At 47.5% G+C, this 24442-nt stretch overlaps 1 protein-coding gene across 1 annotated transcript in view; it reads right to left on the bottom strand.

The window, feature by feature from the left end:
• Positions 1 to 211: 211 nt before the first annotated feature.
• The window catches only part of LOC308157528 (ryanodine receptor 3), a gene marked incomplete at both ends in the record, with an annotated part of 155245 nt that continues 131014 nt past the window's right edge, over positions 212 to 24442 (bottom strand). Inside the window, 29 exon segments of the mRNA XM_080531105.1 lie at positions 212 to 307; positions 850 to 901; positions 2023 to 2123; positions 2919 to 2983; positions 4327 to 4483; positions 6420 to 6554; positions 6688 to 6834; positions 6983 to 7043; positions 7433 to 7560; positions 7843 to 7885; positions 8198 to 8328; positions 8592 to 8780; positions 8866 to 8952; positions 9469 to 9649; positions 10706 to 12050; positions 12357 to 12438; positions 13297 to 13401; positions 13782 to 13910; positions 14110 to 14198; positions 14701 to 14816; positions 18319 to 18396; positions 18509 to 18585; positions 18683 to 18762; positions 19061 to 19160; positions 19274 to 19330; positions 19707 to 19758; positions 20461 to 20570; positions 21770 to 21866; positions 24328 to 24440. Coding sequence (XP_080387231.1) covers positions 212 to 307; positions 850 to 901; positions 2023 to 2123; positions 2919 to 2983; positions 4327 to 4483; positions 6420 to 6554; positions 6688 to 6834; positions 6983 to 7043; positions 7433 to 7560; positions 7843 to 7885; positions 8198 to 8328; positions 8592 to 8780; positions 8866 to 8952; positions 9469 to 9649; positions 10706 to 12050; positions 12357 to 12438; positions 13297 to 13401; positions 13782 to 13910; positions 14110 to 14198; positions 14701 to 14816; positions 18319 to 18396; positions 18509 to 18585; positions 18683 to 18762; positions 19061 to 19160; positions 19274 to 19330; positions 19707 to 19758; positions 20461 to 20570; positions 21770 to 21866; positions 24328 to 24440 — 4203 coding nt within the window.

Below are 24442 nucleotides of genomic sequence, written 5' to 3'. Positions count from 1 at the left end.
CAGTCTCACACCTCTAGAGGAGGCGTAGGCGGTGAATGGTTTCCGATGGTTACCGTCATCAGCTGTTTTTTTCAAATATTTGTTTTTGTTTTTTTAATTTGAGCCCTGCCGCTCTCCGTAGGATTCCAGCCCTGCCTGTCGGATGACCAGGGGCTTCAGGAACAGGTCTGCTCTATCCCAGCTGGTCCTCATACTGATGACCAGGTCTGCTCTATCCCAGCTGGTCCTCATACTGCTTACGGAAACAATCCCCGGCAGGGAAGAAGTCCCAGCACCTCTCCTGGTACATCTTCCACACGTACGACTCCTGGGGAAAAGGAGACACACAGGAAGTGACACGTCTGACAGGGTAATGATCAGCCCTGCTGCTGCTATATCCTGAGTCACCCTACATTCTGTTACTCATGTGACAAATGTGTTTTACATTTACATTACATTTTGAGGGCGTTTAGCAGACGCCTTTATCCAAAGCGACTTATAACAAATATAATACAAGAAAAACGCAATCTATGTATGCTCGGGCCAGGGGCTATTGGCAGTCATAATCCTAGAAGAAGGAAGGAATTTTATTTTTTATTTTATTTTTTAAATTTACAGTAGAGAAAACTGCACAGGGGGGTAGTGGGGATGAGGAGGTCTTCAGGAGGGACAGTTAAGATCTAGCCTGAAGAGACAGAGGTCTCCAGTTGACGGAGGAAGATAGGTAGTGATTCTGCAACCCTGACACCTATGACACCTGCTGCTGCTGCTGCTGCTGCTGCTGCTGCTGCTATATCCTGTGTCACCCTCCATTCGGATGTGACAAAATGTGTTTTTCACAGGATAGAACCAGGGTGACAGACTTCATACCTGCCCAGTGTGTTCTGTTTCATCTTTGTTGATGAGGTACATCAGGAAAAACCTGGGGAGTCAAAAGAATAGGTGAGACCGATGGGAAGACTGCATCACCAGAAAATAACCACATCCTCAAGACAAGATACCGTAGTCACAACCAGTCAAATCTGACCATTTAATAATTAAGAATTTCCTAATCGAATTTCCTCTCAGGAAAGATAATAACTCTTGATATCTTTATATCTCGTTCACAATCTATCGACAACTCTCCAAGTACAGGACAGCACAGTTAAAGACCTGTATTTAGAATAACACTTCACTTCTGAGTCGTTAATCGGTCTATTTCTGGCCTGGAACGGCCTAGCGAAGTAGCAGCCATTATATCTTATTCATGGACTTGTCCTTCCCCGAACCCTAGGCCCTGCGTGCCGATCACTGCCTCTCTGCCGACATCACGACACAACCAAATCATGATCAATATTGCATTAGAGCAGACCTATCTTTGAACACCTTTTTTCCAATGAAGCCGATACAGGAGCATTAATGAGTCATGAAAAAGGAGATAATGAGGTCAGCAGCATGACTACCTCCTACCTAATGGGCCGCACGATTTCCTATTGTCCGGTTCGTACAAAACAAACAATGCATCAGAACAGGGCTCCTAGAGACCCAGCGGAGGCAGCTTAAGCTGTGGGTCAATGCTGGTGTTCACGGCTCTGGCTCAAATAACAATGCAGCGCACAGTCCTCGATCGACGGACAAAGACGCCAGAAAGATGAAGGAATATAATACTTGGGAGGATTCAGGAAATGTAACAGGTATTCGAAAACAAAGAAGGTTTAGCACCATTTTATCCAAAGCGACTTACAATTAGAGATTACAGGGACAGTTTCCCTGGAGTAAGTTAGGGCTGAGTCCCTTACTCAAGGGCACACTAGTAGTGGTGTTCCCAGGTGGTATCTGAACTCATGACCTTCTGATCACCTGTCTTGACTCACAATCTACTAGGCCACCACTACTACCCTAAGACTGAGTGACGTCAGGTCTAGGTGCGAGGATACTTACAGGTAGTTGACCAAGTTGTAAGTGACTTACAATTAGAGAGTACAGGGACAGTCTTCCTCGAGTGACTTACTTGCTCAAGGGCACACCAGTGGTGGTGTCAGGTCGAGGTGGGAGGACACTTACAGGTAGTTGGCCAGGTTGTGCTCTTGTAAGGTGTGTGTCTCAAAGCCGTGAGGCGTCGTGTCGAAGTAGTCATTGCCGATGCCACAGATGAAACATTTGGTCTGGGGGGGAAAAGAGTTCATACAGTTAAGCTTACATTTTTAACATTTAGGGCATTTAGCAGACGCTTTATTCCAAAGCGACTTACAATCAATACATTTGACTAAGTAAGTGAATCGTCTTTCCAACAGTCATAGCAGGGAAAAGTAATCTATGCTCAGGCCCGGGGCCTTTGGCAGTCGTAGTGCTAGAAGAAGGAAGAGTGTTTTTTTAATAGACACAGGAGAAACAGTACAGGGGGGTGGTAGATGTCTCAGGAGAAACAGTACAGGGGAGTAGTAGATGTCTCAGGAGACACAGTACAGGGGTGTAGATGTCTCAGGAGACACAGTGCAGGGGGTAGTAGATGTCTTAGGAGACACAGTAGTGGGGGGGTAGTAGATGTCTCAGTTGAAACAGTACAGGGGGGTAGTAGATGTCTCAGGAGACACAGTGCAGGGAGGTAGTAGATGTCTCAGGAGGGACAGTGCAGGGAGGTAGTAGATGTCTCAGGAGGGACAGTGCAGGAGGGTAGTAGATGTCTCAGGAGGGACAGTGCAGGAGGGTAGTAGATGTCTCAGGAGGGACAGTGCAGGGGGGTAGTAGATGTCTCAGGAGGGACAGTGCAGGGAGGTAGAAGATGTCTCAGGAGGGACAGTGCAGGAGGGTAGTAGATGTCTCAGGAGGGACAGTTAAGGTGGAGCCTGAAGAGATGGGTCTTTTGTCTCCAGTCTCCGACAGCTCACAAGGTTTACAGTTCAAACAGAAACACAGTCCCCCCCCTCATCCCCCCCTCACCTCCCTCACCCCCTCCTCACCTCCATATCCTCCTTCACTTGCTCTTGTTGGTCTCTCAGCTCTCCGAAGGCATCGATGATCAGACCTGTAGACACACACAGACCACACGCTTAGGTTGTGGGTTCAATTCCCGCTGGGACCATTGCCAGTGCCTTTGGAAAGTAGTCAGACCCTTTCCCTTTTTCCTTATTTTGTTGTGTTATAGACTCAATTTAAAACGGATTAAATGTCAAATACATTTACTGAAATTTCCAAAAACCTATTTTCTGGGGTATTGTGTGTGGATTGATGGCAAACTTTTAATTTAATAAATGTTAAATTGAGTCGATCTATAGCACAACAGCATGTGGACAAAGTGATGGGGTCTGAATACTTTCTGAAGGAACCGTACATACTGACAAATGTATGCACTCACTGCAATGTAAGTCGCTTTGGTAAATGGTAAATGGACTGACTTATATAGCGCCTTTTCCAAAGCGCTTTACAATGGCCTCTCATTCACCCATTCACACACACATTCACACACCAATGGCGGCAAGCTACCACGCAAGGCGCCAGCCTGCTCATTGGGAGTAATTTGGGGTTCGGTGTCTTGCCCAAGGACACTTCGACATGTGGCCAGCCAGGGTTCGAACCGCCGATCTGCCAACCTTGAGATCATTAGACGCCGGCTCTACCTCCTGTGCCACAGCCGCCCCGCTTTGGATAAAAGCGTCAGCTAAATGGCGACAGACAGGGTGTCTACGGGAGAGACATGAGGCTGACTGATAGTCGTCTGGGCAGGAAGAACATTTCAGACAGTTTGACACTGATTGACTGTAAGAGACACATTACTGTCCATGGAGGAAGGGGGGGGGGGGGCTGCCTCAGGGCTCCTATCCTCAGTGCCTGGTTGAAACAAACCTGCTTGTGTGTGTGTGTTTGTGTGTGTGTGTGTGAATCTGTGTATCACTAATCTCCTGTCTACAAGGCCCACAGCGTCACCAAGGTGACTTTGAGACCAGGGAGCCAGAGAGACGATGACCCCCACTGAGTCCCTCATGCTGTCTCTCTCTCTCTCTCTCTCTCTCTCTCTCTCTCTCTCTTTCTCACTCTCTCTCACTCACTACCCCAGTACCTACCCTGAATGACTACCTCCCTCTCTCTCTCTCTCTCTCCCTCTCTGCCCCACTACCCCAGTACCGACACTGAATGACTACCACCTCCCTCCCTCTCCCCACTACAGCCGGTACCTACCCTGGATGTCTACCTCCCTCCCTCTCTCTCTCTCTCTGCCCCACTACCACCGGTACCTACCTCACACTGACTACCTCCCTCTCTCTCTCTCTCTCTCTCTCTGCTACACTACCCCAGTACCTACCCTGGATCACTACCACCTCCCTCCCTCTCTCTCTCTCTCTCTCTCTCCCCATGACCGCCGGTACCTACCCTGGATGATGGCGAGCAAGATGACGATGACAAAGAAGAAGAAGGTGATGTCGAAGAGGATGCGGTAGAGCTCGTAGGGATCGCCCGCCGGGTCCTCGATCTCGTCACCGATGCCGCCGCCCGCCCTCACGCCAACATACATGTGGAACAGGTAGCACTGGGAAGAGAGGGAGAGAACATACATGTGGAACAGGTAGCACTGGGAAGAGAGGGAGAGAACATACATGTGGAACAGCTAGCACTGGCGGAGGAGAGAGAGAGAACATACATGTGGAACAGTGGAGGCTCCTCCATAGAGGTGGAGGAGGCCTGGCCTCCCCAATAATTTGAGAGAAGAGAGAGAGATTTAAAAAAGCAATAATTATATTTTTTATCAGACACACAACATACCACCCTGGGCACGTACACTTTATCAGGCTGCCCTCGAAAAGGAGGTACAGGACCCCGGCCGCTAAGACAAACAGACTGAAGAACTGCTTCTACCACAGGGCCGTCAAGGCCCTGAACACAGCAAAGGCCTAAGTTCTGGGCCCAGGACAGTCTGGACGGATTGTATGGCAGCTAGTGCTGAGGCACAAACATGTACATTTCAAGCCTGCAAACTGTGACACTTTAAATAACGTGAAAAAATACTTTTGTGCAATATGACAACCCTAGTTGACTATCTGTGCAGTATAGTACAGTGGATTGTGTACATAGCCTTTATTTATGTAAACCAGCTCCTTACCTTCTTGTGATTTTATTCTTTTTCTAAAAGTTTTTTTTTTTTTTTCCTTTCCTAACACCAGGGGAGCTACCCCTCCTAAATTTCGTTGTTTGGTACCTGTACTGTAGCAATGACAATAAAGTCCATTCATTCATTCATTCATTCATTCATTCATTCATTCAATACTTCATCCATTTCTAATATTTATCCTGCAGAACAGCACTCATACACACGTGTGGCGGAAAAAGGTACTACACGGAGGCCAGGCCTCCTGTCGGAAAGTGGTTTCTCATAGAAGTCAATGTAATGCAATTTTTTTCATGGCAATATGTGATTGGCCAAATCACTGAAAATGGGTGGGAACAGGAGGCCTGGCCTCCGTGTAGTACCTTTTTCCGCCACACGCGTATGAGTGCTGTTCTGCAGGATAAATATTAGAAAAGTATTGTTCTGAATTGTATGTTGTGTGTCTGATTGACATAGTGTTTGAGTGCTTTTGACATGTCATTGATTGTATGTAGTATGTTGTGGTGAATGTTGTGAGCCTGAGCAGAAGGGACAATAGCTGCTGCAGGCGGACCAGAGATTCATGCCAATTGTTTTGTTTATTTGATGACCCATTGTGCAGGCAATAAAAGCTGCTTCATCCACCATCCTGAGAGTGTCCCAATCCCTTCAGTACCGCCAAACACAAATTAATAATTTTTAACAAAGACAGATAAGAAGAACAGGGAACATTCCATCGCGAGTGAAGCGAGCAAGCGGAAAAAAATTTGGCCTCCTCAATTCTGCCTCCACTGATGTGGAACAGGTAGCACTGGTGGAAGAGAGGGGGAGAGAGAGAGAGAGAAAGAGAGAGAACATACATGTGGAACAGGTAGCACTGGTGGAGAAGAGAGAGAACATACATGTGGAACAGGTAGCACTGGCGGAAGAGAGGGAGAGAGAGAGAGAGAGAACATACATGTGGAACAGGTAGCACTGGTGGAAGAGAGAGAGAGAGAGAACATACATGTGGAACAGGTAGCACTGGGAAGAGAGGGAGAGAACATACATGTGGAACAGGTAGCACTGGTGGAGGAGAGAGAGAACATACATGTGGAACAGGTAGCACTGGCGGAAGAGAGGGAGAGAACAACATGATGGGGGCAACAAGACCTATTTTTTGCTGAATCATTAGTAGTGTAACCTCTGTGCTATTTGTGTTATGCTGTTGGTAATATTTTCCATAAAACCTATTAGGGTTGAAAAATTGCCGTAAGTTTGGGAAACTTTCAGATCATTTCCAAAGTTTCCATAATGGAAACCCATATGAAAACTTTGGAAATTATCGGAAAGTTGCCCAACCTTACGGGGATTTTGTAACCCTAAAACCTGGAATACTCACAGTCATCATGTCGTCACACTTCATATCCGGCTGGTCCTCATCTTCACTCTTGTTGTAGAACTTGCGGAAGAAGTTGAAGGCCACCACAGTGTAGAGATAGACCACCACCGCCAGCAGACCCACTGTCAACACCAGCTGTAGGTGAGACAGGCGCACAACCTCAGCTTATCTCCCTCTACAGAACACCAAAACGGTGCACCAACTACAGCCCAGGCTCAACACTGACCCCTGCTGCCAGGTGGCCGAACTGCACCCTGCAGCCCCTCACCTGTTTGCCGTTGTGGGTGACAGAGGAGAGGATAGTCCTCAGGGTCTTGAAGCCCATGGCGATGTCCAGCAGGTGGGCAGCGAAGAAGAAGTTGTTGTAGTGTCCCAAGATGGACATGGTGGTGTACCAGACCAGGTAGAGGAAACTCTGCAAGGGGGAAACGACATAGAGAATCAACCAACCAACCAACTAACCAACCAACCAACCGACCAACCAGACATGTATCACGTGATGTTTCATATATGTAATCGTCTGTTGGTGTGATGTGTACATTGGGCCGTTATGCCACACTCACATTGTCTGTGAACACCACGCCGAGTTTCCAGATGTGGTACTTGGTATCGATAGAGCTCAGCCTGTCAAAAGACGTGGGTTGAAGTGATCGGTATTTGGAGCTATTTGGTATTTGGAACAATTTTGTATTTGGAACTATTTGGTTTTGGAACATGAGAGTTCTGGTGACTACTGCGCTCAGACCAGATGCGTCAGCGAATTGCAATAGATCTAAAACAATGTGTAACTGGTCCGCACAAACTTTGAGTATTTATTTCATTCAGGGATGGAAAGACAAATGTTTCAAACGGCCTTCAGGACATTGTCGATTATGTTTTTTTGTGGTCACACTCTGTCTTCCTGTGACTTCTGTCTGCTCTGACCCACTGTCCTAGCTCCTGACCCACTGTCCTAGCTCCTGTGACTTATGTCTGCTCTGACCCCCTGTCCCGTCCCCCCCCTAGCTCCTCACCAGGACACCAGTGAGGCCTCCTTCATCACCGTCTCCTCCGTAGGGTTGAAGTCCAGGGCGCTCTTATCCAGACCCAGCAGCTCTGCTATGCGCTCCGCACCGTACAGGTCTCCGTACTTATTGATCACCTGCACACAACAGCAGCACAAGGACAGGTTCAGTGGGAGACTTTTTAACAGTTAGTAGTAGTAGTAGTAGTAGTAGTAGTAGTAGTAGTAGTAGTAGTAGTAGTAGTAGTAGTAGTAGTAGTAGTAGTAGGAGTGGTAGTAGTAGTGGTAGTAGTAGGAGTGGGAGTGGTAGCAGTAGCAGTAGCAGTAGTAGTAGTAGTAGTAGAAGTAGTTTCAGTGGTAGTAGGAGCAGTAGGATGTGCAAATCCATTCGCATTGATCTGGTGAATAAAATACACTTACCTTTCGTTTGACAAACTTGTCCCAGTAGTTGTTAGGGAAAGAGCTGTAAAAAATAAAAATAGAATAGAAAACAATCAGTCGTCAGTGTGAGGAGTTACATATGGACACTGGTGCTGTAGGTGTTGTAGCATACAAAGGTGCATGCCACATCATCTCAGGGCCCCTGATGGGTTTGATTCCGGCCTTCAACCAATCCTGCACGTCATCCCTCCTCTCTCCTCTCACCCATCCTTCCTGTCAAATCTCTACTGTCTCTATCCCAATAAAGCAGAAATGCTCTAAAAACATATGAAAAAAATAAAATAAAAATCAGTTAAGAGATATGAACACTACAATTTGGTTCTGCACGACTCACGGGGTGTTGATAACCAGACGGTCCCACTGCCCCTTGATGTCGTCGTCTGAGGGCTGTTCTGTGATGTAGAGGCCGTCAAACTCCAGCTTCCTGGCTATCTCCTTCTCCCTCTTGAACACGACCAGCGGCACCTACGGGAGACGCACAGGTCATTAGATCAGAACTCTGGTGTGTGCGTGTGTGTGCGTGTGTGTGCGTGTGTGTGTGTGTGTGTGTGTGCATGTGTGTGTGTGTGTGTGTGTGTGTGTGTGTGTGTGTGTGTGTGTGTGTGTGCATGTCAGTGCATGAATGTGCGTGCGTGTGCATTTGTGTTTGAGTGTGCGTGCGTGTGCATTTGTGTTTGAGTGTGTGTGAGTGTGTGTGTATGTGTATGTGTGTGTGTGTGTGTCCGTACCTTCAAGTAATAGTATCCCACCACACACAGGAATGAGATAACTGTGTGTAGTATGGCGAGGAAGCGCAGTGTCGGTGCCATGTAGCCTGTGCTCTCCTGCAGGACAAAGTACTCCATTCCACCTTCATCCTCCTCATCATCACCTCCACCACCTCCGTGCCAGGGGTCCTCCTCCTCATCACCGGTCACCTGACACCCACATGAAAGCTTTTAGCCAGCCTGGTAGCAACTCTGTAAAAACGTGACCCATTTAATGAAATACAAATGTACTTACTTTATAGAAGAGCAGAATAAAGTTGATGGCGAACGCGACAAACAATGCCAAGAAACGAAGGTTGTAGAAGTTTCTGGCCAGATAGTTCTGTGGAAAACAAAAGCGTAATATATCATAGCATAAACATAAACATAATATATCAGTCAGACATTTACAACAAGCTAAGAAAGTGAAGCTTAGTCCATTCATTCATTCAAACACAGAAAACTATATTCCCATCAGAAGCAGCAGGGTCAGATAAACAGATGAACATACATATGTGACAGCAGCTGTTGAAAGCGGGAACAATTCGGCAACCGACCAAATGTTCAGACTTTTATTCTGAAGAATGTAAATAAATCTCAACGGTGTTGAAAATCAACGACACACTCGCTAGTCAAGCCAAAATTGCAATGCAATGGATTCGGTGAGTAATCCCCACTACTACCTAGTTAACTATAACACTACTTTACATGGTTAGCAGGCTCACAAAACAAGCTGTGTTGAGTTGACTAGCGAGTGTGTCATTGATTTCCAACAAAATGTATTTACATTTTTCTGAGAAAAAAAAATCAGAATAAAAGTCTGAACATTTGATCAGCTGCCTATCTATCCTGTCCGTACCAGCATCTTGGTCTGGTAGATGTCCAGGCCGGCGCAGAAGCTGGCCATGAAGGCCTCGGGCGCCTCCTTCTTCAGGCCGGGCCTCTTCTTGGGGGGCTTCTTCTCCTCCTCCGCCGGGGGCTTTGGGGCGGACGCCTCCTCTCTGGCCTTGTCCTTGTCCTTCTTCTCCCCGTCCTCTGGGCTGGAGAACACACACACACACACACACACACACCGTCACACATGTGCACACTAACCACACACAGGGATGCAAGGACACACGCACACACACACACACGCACGCACGGATAGACACACGCACGGACACACACACACACCACACACACACACACACACACACATGGGCACAGACACACACACAAGGGCACGGACACACACACACACACAGGCACGGGCACGGACACACACACACACAGACGCGCGCACACACACACACACACACACACACACGCGCACGGGTGCACGGGTGCACGAGCACGGACACACACACACACACACACACACACACACACACGCACGGACACACACACACACACACACACACACACAGATGCACGCGCACACACACACACACACACACACACACACACACACACACACACACACACACACACACACTCCCTCACCAGAGCCAGTTCACTTCACATCAGGAGCAAAGCTAATCCTGTTATGGCTGAGAGGCTGGGATGATTGTGTTCACACAGGGAATCAAATAAGTCGCAATCAAATTGAGGATCAAGGACATCATAAAGCCACTCACTCTGCCTTCTCTGGCTCAGCTTTGTGATCTCCTTTGGGGCTGACTTTACTGGCAGCCTCCTTCAGAAGAACAGATTAATCTTGGTTATTAAACTTCCTTTTCAAAAAGCACAGCATTTCAAAAAGGCATTTTGCAAGACGGGCGATTAATATTCATGCCTGAGATTACAAAATAACAACACAGAATCAATAAGCAATTATTTTTGAGTGGTGTTGGTTGGGAGTAAGTAAGTAAGTAAGTAAGTAAGTAAAGTTTATTTCTACAGTATAGCACCTATCCCAGACCAAGGGTCACAAAGTGCTTTACATATATAAAAACATAATAAAAGAGCAAACGTTATAGCAGGTTAAAAGAAATAGATAAACAAGTGAAAATAAGAACAATAAACAAATAACACGTGTACAACAAATAATAACACAAAAAAACAGGCTTTTGGGGTTGGCCAAGGAGAGAGCTGGAGGAGAGAGAGGGTCCTACACACAGACCTGGGCCTTTTTCTGTCGCACGGCGCTGGCTATCGACGGGGCGTCGGTCCCCACCACCTCTGCCACGTCCCCCAGGCCGGGTTCGGCCCCGTGCTTCCCCCCCCCCTCCCTCTTGGACTGGATGTTGAGCAGCTCGGCCATCAGGTCCGCCTCCCCCTCCGTGTCCCCCTGCACCCCCATCTGCCCCAGCTCGGCCACCGACAGCGCCTCGGCCGCCTCCATCTTCTCCGCCTCCAGCACGTCGCCGTGGATACCGAACTGGGTGGGGTCGGGCATGTTACCCAGGATGTCCGTCACCTTCATGTTCTTGGCCCCCTCCACCAGGCCGCCCCCGAACATGGAGCTCCACAGGATGTGGAAGAAGCCCCACACCAGGTTGTACAGGAAGCGGAAGAGGCCCGTGAAGATCATCCAGAAGAAGGAGAAGAACCCCCGGACCATCTCCCTCACGCTCATCTTCCGGAACCTCCGGTACTGGCGGCGCATGCTCTTCAGCGTCAGCGTCTGGCGGAAGCTGGACAGGGTCCTCCTCAGGGACATGCAGGCCATGGTGAAGGCCGACGAGGCCTCCAGGAGGACGCTCTCCTCCTCCTCCTCCTCGGGCTCCTCCTCCGCGCCCCCCCCCTGCCCCCCGCCCTCCTCCTCGTCCTCCTCAGGCCGCTCCACCGCGTCCGACTCAGAGATCTGCGAGGCCAGCTGCATCTCGAAGATGGTGTCCTCGCAGAAGTTGACGAACAGCTCCATCTTCTCGCTCTCCCCGCCCTCGTTGACCACGTCGAAGATGAACTGCCGCTTGGACTCCTTCACCTGGGGCTTCTCCCACTGCATGCGGCTGGACTCGGTGATCTCGAAGTAGACCCTCTCGATGCGCTTGGCGCCGCCCATGATCTCGATCCGCCCCAGGTAGGGCTCGAAGTAGCTGAGGACGCTCTGGGCCAGGTTCAGGAAGGTGGCGAGGCGGGCGTCGTGGGGCATGTGCTCCGACAGGTTGGTGAGCAGCACCGCCACGTTGAAGCCGATGTCCTTGGCCGGCCCGTGGAAGCGCTCCACGAACTCCTCGTAGTTGAACATGTCGTTCTCGTCGGCCTCGGCACAGGAGAGCAGGAACTCGATCTCCGACTGGGAATACTGCTTCTGGTTCTCCATGGACTTCTGGAACTCCTTCTTGGAGATGACCCCCTTGGTGTCCGGGTCGTACTCCTTGAAGCTGTCGGAGCTGGTCAGGTCCTTCAGCTTGAGGAACATGTCGAAGAACTTCAGGATCATCTCCACGTTGTTGGAGGACTCCACCAGAGTGTCCACCATCTGCTTTCCGATGGTCCCGTTGACGACATTTCCTGTAGGATATACAGGCAGCCATTGTTATTAAAGTGTACGGCGGTGTGAATCATAATATGCCTCCCTAGGTAGCAGAGCTGGTGAGTGTTTGATATAATTGAACGTAATTTGAGCACATAACTCGGTCATAAATCTGTTTAGAGAGATTACTTGGTCATAAGAGATGTATGCTGTAATATGCTTAGGGGTTATGCTCATAGCAAACCCAATACTATAATAATCATCAACATAATCATAATAAACATAATAATCGTAATCAGATATGCCCAACGTGTGCACCCTGCTATGTCTCAGAGTAACAGAACCTTCCAGAAGGGAGAGCATCATCACGATCATGTCCTTCTGCAGGTCCAGCAGCTCCTTCAGTAACTCAATCTGACTGGAGTCCTGTGGGGATGGAGGGAAGAAGGAAGGAAACAAAAACAGCCTTGTGACACATCCTGCACCACATCAGAGAGCGGGGGTTAGCTAGCCAGCTAGCGCCGCCGCTAACCCTCATCACAGGGATCCGTCCGCAGCGGCTAATATCGCAGAGTGGCATTTGGATAGATCAAGGCCCCCCCTCAGAGTGCTGGGCACTTCTAGCCCCCCCCCCCCCCCCCCCCCCCCCCGCTAGGCCGCAGCCATCCGTCAGCACCGAGCCTAATGTCATTCAGCTGGGCAGCGGCAGATGGCGAGGAGGGGCAACTGACTCATTGTGGGGGGGGGGGGGGGGGGCTCCTTAGAGTCTGTGTGATGGAGAGGAGGGGCAGCTGACTCAATGTGGGGGGGCCCTCCTTAGAGCCTGTGTGCCCAGCGTGCTATACATCTGAGGGCTAAGGCAGAACACGGCCTCCCTGTCAATCCGCCTGCCCGCCTGCGAGCAGCCTTGGCCCCACCACCGGATAACCCTGAAATAAGACCCGACGCGGGCCGAGGGGGTTTGGTTCTGATCCCAACTGGGTTATCAGAGGACAGAGCAGATCTAGGAAAACCCAGTGGAGAAGTGATGGATCACACTGCTCTCCTCCTCGCCTGTTTGGTTGCTAACTGTGAGCTAAGAGAGCCCTCTAGTGGCAGTACAAGGTATTTTTTTAAGATACTCACTTCGACTTGAATGTGTAGCTACTCTACTACCCCTTTTCAATGTTATGATATAACATTGATTGAATCATATCGGATTGTACTTAGGATTTCTTAGGATTCCTAATGAGCCGTTGGATGACTTGAAGTGATTCGAAAACGATGCTTAACGGTTGAGTTTACCTGTGACAGCTTCATCTGCATGTTGGCGAACACGTGAAGGAACCCGACGACTGCGTCCCATAGCCGGCTGTGGGCCAGACTCTGCTGGTTCCCTATGCAAGGACCCTGGGGTCAGACAGAGAACACACACATGGTAAATGGACTGCACTTATATAGCAGTGCCTTATTCCAAAGCACTTGACAACAGCCTCTCATTCACCCATTCATTCACACGCACATTCACACATCATTGGCGACAAGCTACCATGGCAAGGTGCCGGCCCCGCTCATTGGGAGCAATTTGGGGGTTCAGTGTCTTGCCCGAGGACACCTCGTTGACACGTGGACAGGAGGAGGAGGACGCCGGCTCTACCTCCTGAGCCACAGCCGCCCCCCACAGGACACAACCCCTCAGTGAGTGATTGAAAGGTTTACTTTCGGTGTTTTCGTATCTAGGTTACAGACATTCTAGCCTTAGCAGTGAGAGAAGGAGGGTGTCGTGTAACCTGGATGTACTCGGTGAGAGAGTTGAAGATCTGCTTGGCCACAGCTAAGGCTTTGGAGAAGTTCCTCTGGCCGGCCTCATCCATGATGTCTTTACCAGAATAGTACCAGTAGAAATCGCTGATAGACTCCTGATAGAACAAGGGGAAAAACAAGACGTCACAAGGTATAAAACAAACACATTTAATTTAATAAATAAAGTACTGTATAGGTGTGTGCGTGTGTGTGTGTGTGTATGTGTGAGTGTGTATGTGTGAGTGTGTGTGTGTGTGTGTGTGTGTGTGTGTGTGTGTGAGTGTGTGTATGTGTGTGTGTGTGTTTGCATGTTACCTGTAGACGGAGCAGGTAGTCCACAGTACTGATGATGATATTTACTGTGGTTGTGTTTCCTGTCTGAGTCCGCAGGAAGTTCTGGAAGTCTAAAGTTGGGGGACAGGTTTGAATGTTAACGGTCCGTCAGAAAGAATATTTAAAAATAAGATATTGAGCTGCAATACATACTGATGTGGTAACTGCATAGAACAGAGGAGTCAACCAGTGGCGTAGTATACGTGAAACGCAGGACTACGCCGTATACCCACTAGGAAAGGCCATGGATTTCCGTATATCCACTTAAAAATGTGTTTTGTGACAGAACTTTCACACTTTCATTAATAAAACTCACCCCGTCTGTGTTACGAAGCACTTGACTTTTGGACCATTGGGATTGACTATAGCGTCATATACCATCAACGGGGGGAAATGCGACATGAAATGTAACATGTAATGTTAGATATAACGTTAGACAGGGAGTGCAGATTTATTTTTATGGCGTTCCGAAATGAACGATATGAGGCTGGGAGGGAAAAATCACAGTTTCCCCACTAGAAAAAACTAGACTACACCACTGGAGTCAACCATAGAACAGAGGTGTCCACCTACCGTTGTTGTGGCCTTCACAGAGAAGTTGCAGAAACCTAAAGAGATCCTTAGTGAACTCATCGTTCTGCAGAACCTTGGAACCTAAAGACAGGAGGATACATTGACGACTGGCCCCTCTGGTGGTTGAGGGGGGTTAGAACCCTGACATCACATCACCCCCCCTTTACAGTTTCTACGGTAACACGGGGGGGGGGGGGGCGTAGCATAACACTTCCTCACAAAGCCGCTGTCTAGTCCTCAAGCTCCTAGACGAGAGACTTTGTAATGAAAGTGTAATGTACACCGTGTGGGGGTGTTCTTATAGGCGACTATAGATATAGATATATATATATATATGTACAGTATATTGCACGAATACGGTGAATAAAACTGCTGTTGAAGAGCTTTGTTGTTTTGTACTTAAGCTACAGACAAAGCTTTGGGAATTTTATTCTTATTTACGATTCGACTTAACCGAGTTATATTGTGTTAGTGTTAAGAAGACAAAGTGACAAACAGGTTCCCACACAGACAACAAGCACTAGCTTACAGGACAGGAAGAGGTAGAGAGACAGAGAGAGAGAGAGAGAGACAGAGAGAGAGAGAGAGACAGAGAGGGAGGTAGAGAGAGACAGAGAGAGAGAGAAAGAGACAGAGAGAGAGAGACAGACAGAGAGAGAGGGAGACAGAGAGACAGAGAGAGAGAGAGTCAGTTTGGGTCTGTTGTTATGGATCGATAATCTTGCCAAATAATGTCATTAGAGCATGCATGTGTTCCTTCAGACCAGGGGAGGGGGTGAGGGAGGGGGGTGGGGGGGTGGTAGGACTGTACGGGGGGGGGGGGGCAATCAGGATGGCAGCATTGCGAAATGAGTAGTATCTAAACCATGTATTTACCCCGCTCACTCACGTTGACTGCGACCGATGAGATTAAGAAATGGATAAGAAGAAACAAACATAAAAAAGCAGACATAAGCAAAGGAGAAGACATTGAGTTTCAATAAGAAGTAGTAGGAACAAGAGAGAAATAGATATATAGAGAATAGATATAGATATATAGATATAGGTAGATATCGATATACTTGACATCACTTTACAGCTTTGGGACATTGACATGCGGTTGAAGAGGCTTGATGCTACAAGGTTCTGCACTTTTTTGGCAGGTGTTGGATAGGACCTGTGTGTGTGTGGGCGGGGGGGGGGGGGGGGACGACATTACTTACAGGACTTACAGTTACCATCACTTATGCCTGGTCGTATGAGGTGGGGATGGACTGGAGTATGCATGAGAACATAATCCATATTTTATGACTGTATGCTTTCTCTAATCAGATCTCTCACAGCTTCTGTGGTCAAGTCATCTGTCGTGCTGTATTACGCGCTAACAAACATACTCTAAACACACAGCTTTAGTTTGGTTTCGATGTTGGGGGTGTGTATCTTAGTGACAGACAGACAGACGGACAGACAGACAGACAGAGTCAAGACGGGACTGAGAGACATACAGTAGCACGGGGTTTCACCTGCCAGGATGGACACACAGGGACACGATGGACAGACGTGGACAAACATGACATGGAGATGAGAGCTTTGTCTATCACAAACAAAAAGAGAGCCAGAGTGTGTCGTCGTGCTGCTAATGCTGCACCATGTGTCTGACATGGGCCCTATCAGGGCCCTCGCTTCAAAACACAACCAAGGCATGGGCCAATCATTAGCAGGTGAGAGGGTCATCAGCTGACCAATCGGGATGACAGGAGGAGGTTCCTTATGGGCAGCTGTTATTGCTTGCGCCGCAACGTCCCTTTGTCATTATTATTATTATTATTATTATTATTATTATTATTATTATTATTAGTAGTAGTAGTAGTAGTAGTAGTAGTAGTAGTAGTAGTAGTGGTAGTAGTAGTGGTAGTAGTAGTGGTAGTAGTAGTAATAGTAGCAGCAGTTGTAGTAGTGGTAGTAGTAGTAGTAGTAGTAGTAGTAGTAGTAGTAGTAGTAGTAGTAGAAGTAGTAGTAGTAGTAGTAGTAGTGGTAGTGGTAGTAGTAGTAGTAGTAGTAGTAGTAGTAGTAGTAGTAGTAGTAGTAGTAGTAGTAGTAGTAGTAGTAGTAGTAGTAGTAGTAGTATTGAATGTTTTCTGCCCTAACTGAGCTGTTTGACAACAAAATTTCCCCATTGGGGACAATAAAGGTTTTCAATCAAAAATCAAGTAGTAGTAGTAGTAGTAGTAGTAGTAGTAGTAGTAGTAGTAGTAGTAGTAGTAGTAGTAGTAGTAGTAGTAGTAGTAGTAGTAGTAGTAGTAGTAGTAGTAGTAGTAGTAGCAGTAGTAGTAGTAGTAGTAGTAGTAGTAGTAGTAGTAGTAGTAGTAATAGTGGTAGTAGTACTCAATCACGTTGCATGCTTAACTAACATCATTTAAATCTAAGCTAAAAAACCTTCATGTTTTGCTGCAGTTATGATTAAACACAAACACTTCTATCAATGTCTTTTATCCATTAACTATTGTCTTATTAAATGTTTTTATCTATTTACTTCTTATATTTGCTTTTATTCATTGTAATTTGTATTTTCTTACTCTGCTCCTCTTGCTGTATTTTTAAATAATGTATGTAAAGCACTTTGAATTGCCCCTGTTGTATGAAATGTGCTATACAAATAAACGTGCCTTGCCTTGCCTATTATTGTGATTTTGGATCTTGCTGCAATGCCAAAACTCCTGTGTACTTCGGGATGTAATAAAAGCAATTTGGATTCTGATTCAGAAATGACCCTAAGTGCTCCTCTGAGGGCAGCATGACTACAACACAACATGATGTGAGACCACATTCACCGGCTGGAGCGCAAGCAGTAAGGGCGAAGCCACCAAAAATCACATCACAGGAGGAATGCAATTTTAGACTTTGGTTCTGACTGTGTGCAATATTCCCTTGTTGGAGATCAGGAGACGTGTGACTCTGTGGCTGGGGAGTTGGGGGGGAGGGAGGGGGGAGGTTGAGATACGGTCAACATAATATTATTTGTTTGAATCTATAGTATTGTTGTTGCCACTTCGAGTGGCTCAGCTGGTAGAGCACGGCGCTAACAATGTTTAGGTTGTGGGTCCGATTCCCGCTGGGACCGTATATACTGAAAAATGTATGCACTCACTACAATGTAAGCCGCTTTGGATAAAAGCGTCAGCTAAATGGCGTATATATTATTATATTATATATTAGTTTAGATCATTAGACACTGAAGTGAGTATGGCTCATCGTGGCTCAGCATAGGTCAACAGCAACTTAGTGGGCTTACGTTGCCTCAACACTTTCAAAAGAGACGTTTACATTGTGAGTTCAAATCCCACAACCAAATAGAAGAAGAATAAAGAATCAAACACAAATTATTCAATCGATTCTCACACTATCATACCGATCCTACAGTATTATTTGACGACATCTTAACTCATTTGAAACACCTGTACATAAGGCGCTCATGTTGTTCCAATGACTGGCTTCCTGAGAGTTTACTTTGTTTCCTTGTTGTTTGTTTGTTTGTCGTTAGTTTGTGGTTGTGTGTTGACGCGGTGAGGACGTAACAGTGTGACTGTCTGAGGGAGGGGGCTGCTTCCGGTAGCTCCTCCCCTTACTCCTCCCCCTCACTTACTTGACCCCTCCTCAGTCACCATCCCCAGCCCCTCCGACTTGTTCTGCCTTTCAAACGCGTTCAGGTCCAGGACACTGTCAGGGGGTGTGACAAGAAACAGGAGGCCACATGATTACGTCAAATCACTCCCGTTTGTTTGAACCTCAGAGATGTGGGTGGATGTGGTTGTGGTTGTGAGGATCTCACCTGCAGGACTGCATGAGTCCTGATAAACTCTGGAAGAACCCAGCGTCTCTTTTCTCCTTTAGATAGTCGAGCATTTTCTGCAGGAGGGAAAAGTCAGAATGAAATGTGACGACACAGACATACAGACTCTCTAGAAGACGTTGATGTTATTGATGAGGGGACAGTGCACAGTACCTGCTGGACCAGTATGTTGCCTCCGTTGAGGATGGAGATGCCCAGCTTCAGGGTGAACGTCACCATGGGACCAAGCCTGCCTGAGGGGACAATACAACACACTGCAATCAGTCAGTGCAACATTTGTGTGTGTATGTGTGGGTGTGCGTGCATGTGTGTGTGTGTGTGTGTGTGTGTGTGTGTGTGTGTGTGTGTGTGTCTGTGTCTGTATCTGTGTGTGTGTGTGTGTGTGTGAGAGAGAGAGTGAGTGAGTCTGTGTGTGTGTGTGAGCATGGGTCTGTATGTGTGTGTGTGTGTGTGTGCATGCGTGTGTGCGTGTGTGTGTGTGTGTGTGTGTGTGTGTGTCTGTGTGTGTGTGTGTGTGTGTCTGCACAATACCCTTGCTGGCGCTGATCATCTGCAGTGACATCTCTGCGGCCCCGCGGTCATGCAGCCGGGCCTGCTGGTACAAGGTCTTCTGCTTCTCCATCTCCTTCTCCTGCACCGCCACCACAAACCCAACATCAACAAACCCAGATCCATAGGAAACCACCCTGTACTGTCGCTCCTTGAATATTTCATATATTTCATATCTCGGAAGATGAAAAACACCTCAAACGTCTTCTCTTTCCCCTCCTCTTCTTCCTCTTCTTCATCTTCGGCACAACTCTTGGGAAAGCGAGGGAGAGCTTTGTCAATAGACCTGATTAATCTGTCAATCTGTCAATCTGTTAATCTGTCATACACCACTTTGGACATACATTAATTTAGATTAGATTAGATTCGATTCAACTTTATTGTCACAACGAAATGCAGTTTAGTATCTAACCAAAAGTGCAACTAGTGATATAAAAACATGATATAAAAACATGACAGTGATAGTGATAGGTACAGTATGGCAAGTACAGTAGTTAGAGGTATGTACTGTACAGTTAAGGTAGCTATGTACAGTTAAGGTAGCTATGTACAGTTAAGGTAGCTATGTACAGTATGGTATGTACAGATGTATGACAACATGTCAAGAATTGAAAAGATGTTGTGGTACCTTTGCCATCATGTCTGCATATGCAATATACAAGGGATCTTCTTCCAAAGAACTAAATTGAAAAGCAGGGTAAACACATAATAATGTGAATAAACCGCATTCAAACCCAATACCCCTAACATTACATCACAAACAACGTATCTAGAACGCACGACTAACTGATCGACTGAGGACAAAACGTGACTCGATAACTTCTGCTCGAGCGCCTGTCCCTGCGTGTGGAAATATGCTGCAGTCGTGCAGTTTCAATGCGACACTTTATTAGGCGAGAGATCCTCTAATACACAGCACAGATGGAGCCTGCAGCGCCAGTGCCAGGTGGCCAGGTGTGTGTGTGTGTGTGTGTGTGTGTGTGTGAGTGTGTGTGTGTGTGTGTGTGTGTGTGTGTGTGTGTGCGTCTGAGTGTGTGTGTGTCTGTGTGTGTGTGAGTGTGTGTGTGTGTGCGTGTGTCTGTCTGTGTGTGTGTGTGTGTGTGTGTGTGCGTGTGTGTGTGCGTGTGCGTGTGCGTGTGTGTGTGTGTGTGCGCGTGTGTGTGTGTGTGTGCATGTGTGCGTCTGTCTGTGTGTGTGTGTGTGTGTGTGTGTGTGTGTGCACGCGTGCGTGCGAGTGTCTGTCTGTCTGTGTGTGTGTGCGTGCGTGTGTCTGTCTGAGTATCTGTGTGTGTGTGTGTGTGTGTGTTTGTGTGTGTGTGTGCGTGCGTCTGAGTGTCTGTGTGTTTGTGTGTGCTCGTGCGTGCGTATGTGCGTGCGTTTACCTCCGCTCAGTGAGCGCATTATGACTGAAATGCAGGATGAGCTGATGAAGAGGGTCTGGCTGCATCTCGGCCTCCTCCTCTTCCTCCTCTTCCGCCTTCAGGATGGTCTTCTGCACAGACAACCACACGTCAGGGTACAGCCTGATCACCTCTTAGTAACAAGCATACTCATCTTTAACACTAACTGAACAGACCTACACTGATCTACAGCAATACACATACTTCACTGTATTAGGTTGTTCAAAGCCACAAATAAATAGTGGCCATTCCAACTAAAAATGTATTTCAGAATTTCTCAACCCTTACTTTCTGTAGAAAGATTATCGGTAAGTAAGGCGAAGATGGTAACAATATGGATATGTCATTATTATCCATATGCCGTTACCATTTAATGAGAAATCTTGTCTTATGGTGACTCGTGACTTACCTTAGGGACAACAGGACAACATAAAGATGCATCATGTGACATGGGCTAGTACGTTCACATCGACTGGGTGTAACGGCAACAGGATCGAAGCATGCATGCAGGAACACACACACACACGCACACACACAGTCATGCATACACACCCACACGCACACCCACACACACACAGGGACATCCAGATGGCCCAGTGGTAACGGGGTGTGTGGTCAGCAGAGATAAAAAGGGGGGGGGGGGGGGGGTGGAGGTTAAGCATGACTCTCCAGGAGCCCAGTCTATACTGCTCTACAGCTTCATCACTATGACAACCACAGGTGATCACCACAGCGGTGATCATTCACTGTCCACTCGGTGTTTCCACTGCATTTTTTAGGCTATGCGTTTCCACTTAATGTGTAACTGAAATTCTGCTTGAAAAACTCTGTGATTTCACAAGCCTCTTTTTTGGGGGGAAACTACCACTCGAGAGCTCTCAAATCAAGACGGGCATGATCTTTGCAATGTTTTTTGAAGAATTGTCTAGAACTGTAAAGAAAGCGACCCTTTATACAGTAGGTAATTACTTAAACAGCTACTGTAATCCTTTCGGCTTTCAGTACAACTAATTCCTCAAAATCGGACATGAGCGTGACAACAGAAAATTTAGGAAAGACACCGACGCCTTCCTTAAATTTCTATGGGATGAGGAACAGCTGTAGAGGAACCACAGTACACAGTACAGCCATAGTACAGTACCCAGTACAGCCACAGTACAGTACACAGTACAACCACAGTACAGCCACACAGTGTGTGTGTGGGTGTGGGAGTGTGGACTGGCCCCACAGAGCACATCTAGGTCTACAGGGCACCACTGAGGGGGGGAGGGGGGGTACGGGGGGTACTTACTGCCAGGTCCTGCACTAGCTTCTCCTCAAAAGAGTAGGTCTCTGTCTCTATCCATATTCTCTGATAGCCCAGGAGGAAGAGGTTAATAGAGCGATGCCTAGGGAGGGGGGCGAGAGGAGGGTTACAGCCTGGGGTTAGCAAGGCTGGAGAAGGAGGAGAAGGAGAAGTAGGAGGAGGAGGAGAAGGAGGAGGAGGAGGACGAAGGGTTAATACTGGTTAGTGTTAGTACAGGGTACTGGCACAGCCAACTGGTCACCTGGGAGGAAATTGATTTATATGGGTCACTTCATGAACTGACAATCAATGAAAATCAGACTTGGATATCTCGACAGAAGATGAAAGACTGAGTCAGCGCTAAAACTGTGTTCTCCGCCCCCCCCCCTCCGTCCCCCCGAGTCCTGACACTACCTCACATACCTACATCTGTGATGAGTCACAAAAACAATAAGCCACAACAAATACTGTACACATACACATACATCAGCATCTATTGACAACAAAAAAATAGAATAACATTGAGGATTCATTCAAGAGGAATGCTCTGCTATTAGCTATGCTAGTATGAATTAGCTAGGCTAATGTGAGGAGCGCAGCTGGCCTGCCTACAGTCAGCTTAGCGGGGGCTAGTGACCAGTCAGACCAGCAGTGGGAGCACACGTATGAGAGTTAACATTCTAGTACAAACCATGGCAGGGAGGAGGAGGAGGAGGAGAAGGAGGAGGAGGAGGAGGAGGAGGAGAAGGAGGAGGAGGAGGAGGAGGGGGGGCGGGGGCGTACAGGAGGTCACAAACGTTCTCCGAGGGGGTTTACATTACCGTTAGCATCGAGAGCAGACTGTCATGGTCTGTGTTCTCATGCATTTTCGCCAGCCATAAGTGTCGGTAGGTGTTCAGGAAGTAATTATTAGTTTTGTGCCTGAGGGGGGGGTACAGTAATATTGATGTCATTCAGGAGAGAACAGAGAGAGAGAGAGAGAGAGAGAGAGATGGTGAAGCAGAAGAGACAGAGAAGAGACAAACAATCAGAAGGAGGTTAGACGCTGTAAGACCCTGATACAGGACACAGATAGAGTGTTATTTCTAGGTAGTGTGTATGTTGTGTGATGGCACGGTACATACACACACAGACTTTTCATCAACGACACATAAAATAAAAAAACATTACTCAAAACTAACACACACCCTCATTTCCTAACAATATTTCGCTGACCCAGCGATGCATCTCCCCCTAACTCAGGGACGCGCGCCCGCTAACGTCACATTCCACGACAGCGCCGATAACTCGCTCAAATGAGTCATCTTCCTTCTGTGAGGAAAGCAACATCTGAGCTCCGCATTCAAGATGGCCGCCCCTCAGGTTGGGACTCATAATAGTTTTTTTTCCCCGCTGTCTCTCTCCTCTTCCTGGGTTTATGTGATTGAGTTACAGAGCAGCGGGGCGTGAAATTGGTAGTGTCCCTTTTTCCTATTGGCTGATAAGAGCCTGGAGGCCACACATTTGTCGTACAGATTGGAGGGGAGGGAGGCTTCACATTAATGCAGGGTCACAGGCCGGGACGGAGGGATGAGAGAGAGAGAGAGAGAGAGAGAGATAGAGAGGGAGAGGGGAGAGAGAGAGAGGGAGAGATAGAGAGAGAGAGACGGGAGGGAAGGAGATAGAGAGAGAGAGGGAGAGGGAGAGATAGAGAGAGAGAGGGGAGAGAAGGAGAGTGGAGAGAGAGTGAGAGGGAGAGTGAGAGGGAGAGGGAGAGATAGAGAGGGAGAGAGGAGAGAGAAGGAGAGGGGAGAGAGGGAGAGGGATGAGAGAGAGAGGAGAGAGTGAGAGGGAGAGGGAGAGAGGGAGAGCGAGAGAGATAGAGAGGAGAGAGAGAGAGTGAGAGCCTAGGAAAGAGGGATGTGACTTATGGAGCAGAAAGAGAGAGAGAGAGCTTGTGTGTGTGTGTGTGTGTGTGTGTGTGTGTGTGTGTGTGTGTGTGTTGAATTGGCTTAGAAAAAGGAAGACAATGCTCAATGCAACCCAGCTTGATGCTTCCAAGAAGTCCCATTAGCAGCTTGGCTATTCTATTACCATTCATGTTTGACTAGAAGTCTAACATAAATATGCATGTAAAGGATTGTGGGAATACATAATCAAGACCAACAACGGTGTTATAATATTACTATCACTGGATATACACAGCACTGTATGAATACGACAAGGGGAATTTAACTGGTAAGAAACCAACTGTATTTTAACATTGTTACTGGTTTCAGTGTATCAAACCTTAAGTTCACGGTCACTTTACAACTGTCACTTATGTCCTGTACTATTAAGACTTTTTTTTTTTATTGAATTATGCCTAGTGCTTTATTGTCTGTAAATTGTCTGGATACTGCTAATTGTATCTTGTCTTATTTGTCACTTATGTCCTGTACGAAGCCTAAGAATTTGACTTTCTTACACTTGTGTAACGTAACGTAACAATACACTTGAAACTTGTAAATGGACTGGTTTTGAGGCCACATCTACAGAACATGGCGGCTGGCCCAGGTGAGGAGAGGACAGGTGTGCTGTGGTACCTGGGCAGGTTGTAGAGAGGAGCCATGCGGAAGCACGCCACCACCGCCCGCTTCCTCTGCTTGGACAGCAGCTTCTGCCACACACACTTCTTAGACCTCAGAGGCTGCTCCACCT

The sequence above is a fragment of the Nansenia antarctica genome (genome assembly GCF_963989245.1).
Source record: "Nansenia antarctica genome assembly, chromosome: 1".
Lineage (NCBI taxonomy): Eukaryota > Metazoa > Chordata > Actinopteri > Argentiniformes > Microstomatidae > Nansenia > Nansenia antarctica.
This window is presented reverse-complemented; position numbering and strand designations above follow the sequence as displayed.